This window comes from Coccinella septempunctata, chromosome 4, assembly GCF_907165205.1.
Source record: "Coccinella septempunctata chromosome 4, icCocSept1.1, whole genome shotgun sequence".
Taxonomy (NCBI): domain Eukaryota; kingdom Metazoa; phylum Arthropoda; class Insecta; order Coleoptera; family Coccinellidae; genus Coccinella; species Coccinella septempunctata.
In genome coordinates, this window is record NC_058192.1 from 7,121,919 (window position 1) to 7,131,960 (window position 10,042).

Here is a 10,042-nt window from a genome sequence, read left to right on the forward strand (position 1 = left end):
CAGTAATGATATTCTGAGTATTCAATATTAGAATTCGATTTTAATCAATTTTCTATTACAATATAAATAGGATAAATATAAAATATCACCACGATCAAAGTGAACTCAGATGCCCAAAAATGAGAATATTTATGTTACTCCAGATTAATGACTTTTGTGATTGCCACCATGGGAGTCTTCATCATGTCCTTCCAAATGTCACTCCTACTGTCTATCTCTATTCTGCCCAATTCCAACTTGTGACCAAGGAGAGGAGTGCACATCAATTTGATCAATATCCTCAATTGAGTGCAACTGTATTCGTCAACTTTGACCTTCAACCGAGCCGACTTTTTTTCAAGTTTCAAACTTATGGTTGGGTCGAACTTATCACTTTTCATTTTCTGTATGACGTCGTCCATTTCGAAGGCGGAAATTTTCAGGTAGAGTTTCCCTAAAACAAATAATTGAGGAGGTACTCATTATATGTCACGTGTTTCTAAAATTCCTCACCTCCAAGTCGCTCGTGTTCCTCCATCGTTTGTACGGTACATCTCAATTTCGAGACCCCTATCTCGATAATATCTTTATTTCCTTCTTCGCTTACTGTATATAACATTGTTACCTCCACACTACCCTTCTTGTTGTCTTTCTAGAAGTTCAAAAATGGTTCAAGTATCAACAAAAATCCGAGGACAATGAACAAAATGTGCGACCATTTCAGGGTGTGCAAAATTGATTGTCTACTGAGGGGATCTCGAGAACTATAGCAGCTAGAAGAAAACGGATGACACATTCTAGAGCTCTTTATTCATGACTAATCCAAATCTGAAAACAGAATCGGCCTATCATTTTTAGATTTCGAGTTATAAACAAAAATTGAGATTTTGACGATTCCGGAAACTCTCATAACTTTTTTGTCTTTAAAGTAACAGATCTGAATCTTGAACCTTCTTAGGTACTTTCATACGTAGAATCTACTGACAGAAGATTTTTTTTCTAAATCAAAAATAACAAATTCAATAAAAGTTTGCATTTGAAAAAATTGATGATTCGAAATGAAAAAATATTTCGGGCTTGTCAGTGAAGTCTACGTAAAAAATTGCGTGTAGAAGGTTCAAGTTTCAGATTTGTAACTTCAAAGACAAAAAAGTTATAGCTATATAGCTATAGTTCTCGAGATCCTCTCAGTAGACAACGAATTTTGCCCACCCTGTACAGAATGTTTTATACGGTATAAAATATGGCAATTACGAGGGAATCCGAATGATATTCAACCTCTTATATCATTTGTTTTGTCCCAATTACTGTGTTTACTCAATCTATTGAAAAGATAGGAATAAAACTTTAAGAGCTTCGAGGATTGAAAGCATGCCTCTATTTTGGTTTTTCCAATTATAAACAGGAATGTACAGATAAACTTCAATTCATTGCAGATCATTAAACCAAATAGTTCAATTCCTGCAATGGAATGGGGCATCATGAGATCACATAATTGGTTGACAAAAAAAAATATAATGCCATGATAGGAGAAAATAGGTACTGGATTATAAATATTAAACATCCCTGAGCAGTAGGTTATCAGCATATCGGTTTGCCTGAACCTATTCAATAATGCACGAACCAAAAAGCTATAAATTCTTCACGAATGGTCCCAATTACCCAAACTTCCAAAATATTCTAATCCTGTCCTATATCAAACCAAAATTTAAAAAATCTAGCAGGAAAAAATGCCAAAAAAAATATCCACAAACTACTGAAGAACTGAGTTATGGAATAACAAATCATGTACAAGTAAGGTGGTAAGCCCTTACCTGTTATATTACTCGTAAATACCTGATTATTTCAATCAAATATCAGAAAATGCAAGAATAAATCAAACAGAAAACCTCCTTTCAAAATTGTTTGAATATGTTGGAAAAAATGAACCTTTTTGCGAAAATTACAACAATTTAGTTGGGAATGCGATCAAGGATAGATATCAGCAAATAAAAATTTAAATGTTCAAGGAATTGATAGAAATAATGGGAGTTTTTCTAAGTGACCTATGGTCAAGTCCACTAAGATGTAACAACGTTTGTTTTTGGGCCCAAGCTATAAAAATACTCACCGAATTGTTTACTACCCCACTTGATATCTCCTTCAGACCTCTCCAGATCTCAGGGGTTGATCTAACATCGTCGCTTATTCTCACGCTAAAATTTTTCAATTCCAAATTGTACGTTACGCTGCCTATCGTTCTACGATTGCTCAAGGAACTTCGAAAACTCTTCCTTATCCTACTATCCCTCTTCTGACGGTGAAACCCCGTTAACGCTACGAATCTACTGATGAAAGTGGTGTTTTCCTTCCGTTTTTCCTGTTCCCCGTAAAGAAGGGCGTACGCTGTGAACGATACAAATTTTCCTTTCAAGGAATCCCCGGACGTCGAATTCGACTGTATCTTGAATTTGTATTCTTCGTCAAAGGTTGGCCATGATTGTTCTACGATTTTCGTTTCGAATTTGTCTTTTTGCGGGAAAACGGTCAGCTGAAACAAAATGATTCATAGAATTCTGTGATCAAGAACCCTTTCCCTCTAACGTTTATGCACCGATGTGTAGAGAAAGGAGTGTTCTACAAAGTTTTATTGGTTGAAAATGAATTCAAAAAACACACTTCACAGGGTATTTTCGTATGCCTGTTGGTTATTTCTAATAAGTATTTAATATCTCTATTCTTTTTATTTAACATATAACCTATAATGCCTTTACCAAACAGTGACATATAAAAATATATGCTGAAAAATAGGAACATATAAACAGATCATCTTATAAACAAATCCCCTCTCAAATTTCTCTCCAGTCTTTTGAATTACTCCAATTGATTAATATGAAGCTTTAAAATACTTTTATTCCAATTTTTTATTGAATATACCGCATTCAGGGCTGAGTGTAAACCACAAGCAAATGATCGAAGAATGGACAGTGCGACCATAATGATATTTGTTCTGTATCAAACTCAAAAGGTTTTCATTGAACAATGAAAAGATTCCTCGACAATGGGACTTGCTTTTATATTGGTTCAAAAGAATTGAGTTCATTGAACCATAATATTGGAATAATTGTGAGATATAATGGTATTATTTACCTACTTGCATTCGAGAGTTTGTACAACTATTTTTTAAATTCTTCTCGTTGTTTATAAATTTAGTTAAGGAGCAGATAGAACAAAACGCTGTCAGGTGTTTTATTCGAAGATTACCTATTCGCTCTGTGGACTGTAAGGTGAGTGAACGCAAAAAAGTGATTTCTGATAATAAGGATTTTATTGAGACGTTGATACATTGGCTGCTTTCAAACAGGATGTCACGTGAAAAACAAATACCACTATTTAGAGGAAGCTCGTGCGAAATGATTGGTAAACATGCAAATTGCTTTAACTGGAGAGGTCAAATGATGCAAACGACAAATATACGGCATAATTTGGATACCAAATATTCGATGTACAAAATTCTGCATTCCGTTGAAGATGAAGTACCTACACATAATGACCGAATTCCTATAGTTTCTGAGTTCACAAGATTGGTTGTTATAATACTTCTGATTGTTGAAACTTCGTTCATAAATCAATATTTTTGAATGGATAAAATCAATCTTCCCATGTCCTAAAGATATTTGGAACTCAATCCAACTTTTGACTCGAAAGTGTGAGTGAAAGTAAGAGTCTTTTGTTGATTTTCGCATTTTGAATCACAAAAAAATAATGCAGAATAAATTACGATTATTGTTTTAGTTCTAACAACAATTCTAACTGATAAATTGATGATCTCTTGGGAAAGTTCCCCTGCTTCTTTTGTGTCAATATTTCAAAAAAATATGATGTGAGTAGAGTTAAAAATCTTCAACAAAGGTCTCTCGGAATCATCTCTTTCCTCACCTTGATCAAATATCCTTGCGTCTTCGTAGTCCCATAACTGGTCGGTAATTGTTTAGCACCCAACACTTTAACTGAAACTTCCCCGGTTCTAGAATTATAAGCTAATTTGAATCCGACCTGAGGTTCAACATCTCCGTATACTTCAGGCTTGGCCTTAGTACCACGTAAATGTTTCAACAGACTCATCCTAGCCAAGCACTAACCTAAAAGTGCTGCTACAAATGAGCATTAACTTGAGTTTATAACAAGATAATTCAATTGAGTGAACTTTATTTGAGAAGCGTTTGAAAACTATCAATGCGGCATTGGCATGCACATCCTTACGAAACGTTATTAGCAATGATGCCGATGGAATCATTTTAATTATCTTTTTTATCTTATCAGCTTCAAATAAGAGAGAGAGATCATTCTTTGTGCAAATAGTAAGTGTGAATTCCTATTTGACTATTTGATGTGTGATAAATGCATTAATGATGTGTGAGATGATCTCGTTCTGTGATATCGTATAAGCAAAATGCACTCCACTAGGAAAGGGTCTTACTAACATCGTTCTCACATTGCATTTCTTGGAATCTCCTCTCTAGAAATGTCCGATACAAGTTTCTCAGGTTAGTATTTAAAAGGAAAACGAACTCTCCCTTCTGAATATTTTTTTGTGTACGAAAATACTAGGAATTATACAAAACCTCTAGTGTTGAACGCATTTGTTGAACTTCCAAGATTCTGATACAAATTCCCTGTTCGAATATTCTTGGTTGGGTAGTGCCCTCTCGTAGGGGGTTGCTTTTTTGAGAATTTTAAGTAACGCGAATTACGAATTACTTGGGCTGCATTATATACTACGAGAAATATCAGGGGTGGCTCTTCAATCGGGAAGATTCATATCCTTCTACTCCTGAATTCAAAGTGAGCGTTTCATCGAAAGTAACAGTGAAAATAGATACAATTCCGAGAAAAAATCACGGTGCGGTGAGTCGCATGCCGATCCCGACCTTGGAACCTGATGAAAATCCCGATAAGAAAGAATTATGAACTGCTGCAGAATTAATTAGCATTGAAAACATGGGAAAAATCGATATAGCGGAGGTCTCAGAGTCCACAAAAAGCTGTGAAACCTTCCAACGATCCTAAAATGATGTGATTAAGGGTCGAATTTACCACCGCTGAATAAAGCAACCCCTGTTGGGTCCCCAAGATCAAACAGCACACGAAGAAAGTTCTCCTACAAGGGAGTATTTTCTTAAGAGCAAAAGACATGCGCGTTCATTTTCTAAAAGTATCGGACTAACTGGTCAGCGGTCAGTGGTCAATGAAAACCTGTGGTAGCTTTGTTTGTATTGTAAATTCTGTGGGAAATAAGTGCTATACCTTGTTGAACGAAACCGATCTGACCTAGTGAAATACGAAGGACCTCGTCATTCGAGAATTGATTTATAAGTTGTCCCCATGAATCGGCAACGCATAATAGGTTTGTTCGTTGTAATTATAACTTTTAAGCCCTTGAAAGCACTGGAAACAAGCGAATGATTTTTTCAATGGGGGAATTTCACAGCTTATTCCACCCCATAACAATACCTTCAAAAATTACATCAATAAGGGAAAGAACACAAAATCCTTACAGACGAGTAAGCGTGTTTTTGGATAAATTTTTCGAATAAATTATCATACCTGCAATTCACGATCTATTTCACTGAGCAGTCTTCAAGAAAACCTATTTTCTTTCCGGCGAACAAAAATTATCTGCGAAAAATGAGCGACTATCAACAGGATCTCTAGAAATATTTATTTATTCAACTGATGCTGAGGGTAGAGGTTAATCCTAGAAACCCATCAAGAATTGAACATTCTGTACAATCTGTTGAATTGAATATTGTGTAAAAATAATAAGTGAAAGGCCAACTCTTTGAATTTCAAGAATTATGGTTTGGTTTCCCTTAAAACGTCTTTGCATAAACATTTTATACACTAATGTTCGCTACTAAAAGATACAATCTATGCTGAATGCCTTAGCTAAGTTTAATCGATAATAAGACCTGAATACTTGATAATTCACTGTTTTACTGAAATAGTTGAATAGGTATCTGATAATATATACTTTTGACTTCATTAGAGAGTCGTCTTCGAGAGTTTAAAGGTCAACTTAAATAGGCACAATTTTCCTACCAAAAAGGAATATCACACATTGTAATTTGGCTTGTAAATCTAAAGATCAACGATAAAATTATTGTTTCGCATTTTTATTATTTTGAAAAATATTTCGTCATTGATAATATAAGAGCAAATGGTCATTTTTTCCCTAAGACAACTGAGGAAAACTCTGGATATGTCAATTTCCAATATAGTGTTGGGGTACAAGGGTTAAATTGGGTTCAAAATATCAATTATTATCAATGTTATGGAGAAGCAAACTCATGTCTGAGCTACGAAATACAGTTTTTTCTCTGGTTTTGCTCAACTTTTTCCTCAAAATGCTCGAAAACTTATTTTTATGAGTTCTTTTCCTGCTCTCCACAAATATGAAATAATGATGATTAGATACCATTAATAAAATGAGAGTGTTAAGTCATAAAACATTAAAATCTAAGTTGGGGTGTCGATGTTTTCCTATAATTTGAGATATCTAAAGTACTAATAGCGAGTTCATACCTGAAAACATTCATTGGATGATATTCTAGGCACCTCATTTTTTATTCAATATGATGGACGAGATAATTGCTGAGAAGCATCGATTTTTGATGTTTGAACTCTTGTTTATATAAATTAGACCACATATATGCAAAGATCGATTCGTATAGAGGATATCCATTATCCTGGATTATATAAACGTTATGACGACAATATTATTATCAATGTGTTGATTCGAGGAAAAAGAATTTTTTCCCATTTCTCAATAACCTTTGAAAGGGTGTTTAGAATGCAGTTCTGCATGAATCGTCTATTTCTTGTTGGAATCTTCAAAACGACTTAATAATTCGATTTCAGATAGCACACATCTTCTTGAATACAAACATGTGATCCTACTTCAAATCTAAATGAAAATGACGGAAGTCGCCTTGCCATTACAAACATCGCTCTTTGACGATGGAGATGATAACACTTCCTTTCAAGTGATAAACAACGATAACCTCCCAATGACAGTACTGGGGGAAAGGATTTTCAAGCCGTTTGGTTCGGAAAACCAAAAGAGAAAACCGAACGGCATTGTCTACCCGACTAGGAGAGTCGACTTGACCAGTCAGCAAATCAGCCAACAGAAACATCTGACCAAATCCAATGGACACCTCAACGTACCTCAAAAGCTCTCGTCCAACAACTCAAACTTCCGCAAATTGAGCGCTTCTCACGGAAACCTGAACAATTTGGCGAAAAACAGAACACAGGATGAGTTCACGAGGAACCTGGACGCTAAACTGAAAAAACTCCAAACGGATAGGAAGGGTCACGACGCTTCTAATTCGAAAAAACCCTTCATAACCACCGTGAAGAAAGGCCAGTTTCTTTCTCCTGAAACATCGCCGCCGCCAAGCAAGACGTCCAGAATCGAAGAAGACGAGTTGAATAGGAAGAATGCTCCCATCAGAAAACAGTTGTATGCTTTCGTCAGCAGACCAATGGTTTTGAGTAGATCCCCGCCGCAAAATGTCCACAGGTCCAGGTGTGAAGCTGCCGCTATAGCTGCTGGAGTGTCATACACTAAGGAATGCTATGAAATTGACACATCAAATGAACAAAGACAAAGGAGAAAGTGAGTTACTTTGTTTTTTTCCAGCTTAACCATCGTGTTGCTAAACATTTCGAAACGTTGCAAACAGTGCGTACGTCTCTGCAAGCCTCTTTTGCAAATGGTGCTTCGCAACGTTGCGAAACAAAATGTTGCATCTATTGTGTTCACATTTAACTACGTATTTTTACAGGAGAGAAACAAGGACCTTATCTCCTGAAAAACCGACCAATAGAGATGGAGACAGTGGAGTTTCTCAAAAGAATGACTTGGTGAGTTTACAACAAATATGTTTGATTCTTGTGGTAGATAAATGGTTGATGACTACAAAGATTTTCAGTTTATTCAACTAAAACACAAAGTAGTTAGATACACTATGAGAGATAACAGATTCGTTCTTCCATCTCATCGCATCTTGAGTCGATAAGTAGGTTGATTAATTTTTTCAATTTATTTCAATAAGCAGCCCAAGTGGAATCCATATTTTGCATATGCTAAACTCCTGTCGCAGGTATGTAAGAGCATATAGCTGAAAGTCATGCTTCCATACAATCATAAACTTTTTCTTTGATTTTCGTACTTTCATCCAAGAAAAAAAAATTCTTTAATGAAACGACGAAAAATATTTCATAATCATTAGTATGAAATTCAACCACTTATTGGCTGACACCTAAGAATTATTTTCTGCATTGAACTTGAACCTTGCAGCCTGCCTGAGCATGAGCTATATATACCTATCTACTTTTTTGTTTCACTATTCTAGAAAAATGCATGATACCAATGAAATATGAAACATGGATGAAATCTCATGTTTCATTACTCTTTTATCGAACAACAGCTATAATGCTAAGCTAGTCATACATATAGAGTTAGGATTATATTTTATAACTAGGAACAATTTTTATTCAATTTGTGAGTCTTATGCAATCCTCAGGAAGAAAGTCCGGTGAAAAAAACGAGAGAAGAAATAGCTAAAAGAAGAGCTATGGCAAGAAAAAAAGCTAGAATGCAATCCAGTAAGAAATCCGAAACGATTACTTCAAATGCGACAAGAAATATCCGAATGGTGAGTGAAGGAAACCAGACCGACAACTACCTCCAAGCAATCCTCCTGAAACCTCCTAATGTAGACAGTGTTGTCCAAACTGAACTAGATCTGCTCGATGGAATCATCAGTTCCCAACAAGTGAAAAGAGAAGCTCAGGACGAGGAAACTCAAATAATACCTGGAGATGTGAGTGAATTTAATAAAATCATGTCAGTTAGTTTCGAAAAACACCAGAAAACAAGTGTTAAAATCAATTATGAAAGGAAACTTTATAAACTGAAAATTTGGGATGCAAATTTTAACTTTTTATCGACGTTACATTCCAGCTCTTCGATTTCGAAGAAGAGGTTCAACCAGTTCTAGAAGTTTTAGTAGGGAAAACTGTCGAGAACGCCTTGATAGAAATCCTGGAAGAAGAAGAACTCGCTTCGTTGAAAGAACAACAACGGAGGTACCTGGAGATAAGAGCGGAAGAAGAAAGAATAGCTGGAGAATTACTGGAGAAGCATTTCGTTGATCGCTTGCGTCGTAATAAAACAGGAGGTACCTCCATTCTTCTCGAAAATTATTTATCGCAGTTGATTCCACCAGTACTGGAGGAATTACAATCGGAAGGTATACTACCGGAGGATAAAGGTAAAATAAGTCACCATATATCTCTTCATACTCATCCATTTTGTCATAGTTTCTATGAATGGTTCTCTTCTACCTTGGTTGATGGAGGAGGTGACAATAGAACTGGGTGATATTCTGAGTTCAGGAGATGTATTGAACGGTGAGAATTTCATGTTGAAATAGTCACATTTTTTAATAACTCAATTTCAAGGCATCATTCGAGACATACTGAATAGAAGAAAAGAATTGACTAGTGTCATGGACATTCCGGAAGACAGCGAAGAAACTCAAGATATAACGAAGATAACGACGAATAACGAGCAACAAGATGCTATTTGAACAATAAATATACGGTGAGTGGGTATTGCAGTTTTCAGTTCACCTCAGGAATCTCTGGAATGGAACTGACCAAGGAATCATCCAATGTTTCGCTTTTGGTAGACTTCAGTCCTCCTACTATCCTAGGATAGTTATGCAGGGTTTTATTCATTTTTTCAATTAATAACGAGTTGTGGCCATAAGCTAAACAAATAAATGCACAGTTTTCGAAACTTAGAGCGTCTATTTAGGACTTATCTTCAAGAGTTTGATTGAGAAATTTTTGTTATAGTTTGTAGGAATTTATCGAGACACGTCATTACTTTGACCATCCACCCCCTATCGCTCCCTCCATCTTGACGACTCTATACGGGGGTGTTTGTATGTCCCAACCATTTATAACACAATCAATGAATCAGTGGTTTATTGGTCACGGTTTTCAT

At 35.7% G+C, this 10,042-nt stretch overlaps 2 protein-coding genes across 2 annotated transcripts; one reads left to right on the plus strand and one right to left on the minus strand.

Moving 5' to 3' along the window:
• Positions 1-20: 20 nt before the first annotated feature.
• Positions 21-4,244, minus strand: LOC123311488. Its single transcript, XM_044895502.1, has 4 exons — positions 3,898-4,244; positions 2,090-2,509; positions 493-631; positions 21-433 (listed from the first exon to the last, which is right to left on the minus strand). The coding sequence occupies exons 1-4, from the start codon at positions 4,081-4,083 to the stop codon at positions 135-137; spliced, it is 1,044 nt and encodes a 347-aa protein (XP_044751437.1). The 5' UTR covers positions 4,084-4,244; the 3' UTR covers positions 21-134.
• Positions 4,245-4,340: 96 nt separating this feature from the next.
• On the plus strand, positions 4,341-9,649 carry LOC123310796 (radial spoke head protein 3 homolog B-like). The gene is made up of 8 exons (XM_044894455.1): positions 4,341-4,505; positions 6,880-7,642; positions 7,812-7,890; positions 8,085-8,129; positions 8,553-8,852; positions 8,993-9,302; positions 9,352-9,441; positions 9,493-9,649. The coding sequence occupies exons 2-8, from the start codon at positions 6,930-6,932 to the stop codon at positions 9,618-9,620; spliced, it is 1,665 nt and encodes a 554-aa protein (XP_044750390.1). The 5' UTR covers positions 4,341-4,505; positions 6,880-6,929; the 3' UTR covers positions 9,621-9,649.
• The last annotated feature ends 393 nt before the right edge of the window (positions 9,650-10,042 follow it).

Bases quoted from the DNA above. Each gene is read 5' to 3' on its own strand.
- LOC123311488 (XM_044895502.1), bottom strand. From the start codon at position 4,083: ATGAGTCTGTTGAAACATTTACGTGGTACTAAGGCCAAGCCTGAAGTA. The intron at 632-2,089 runs GTGAGTATTTTT...TTGAACTTCTAG, and splicing joins GTGGGGTAGTAAACAATTCG to AAAGACAACAAGAAGGGTAG. The intron at 434-492 runs GTGAGGAATTTT...TATTTGTTTTAG, and splicing joins GGAACACGAGCGACTTGGAG to GGAAACTCTACCTGAAAATT.
- LOC123310796 (XM_044894455.1), top strand. From the start codon at position 6,930: ATGAAAATGACGGAAGTCGCCTTGCCATTACAAACATCGCTCTTTGAC. The intron at 7,643-7,811 runs GTGAGTTACTTT...GTATTTTTACAG, and splicing joins GAACAAAGACAAAGGAGAAA to GAGAGAAACAAGGACCTTAT. The intron at 8,853-8,992 runs GTGAGTGAATTT...GTTACATTCCAG, and splicing joins CTCAAATAATACCTGGAGAT to CTCTTCGATTTCGAAGAAGA.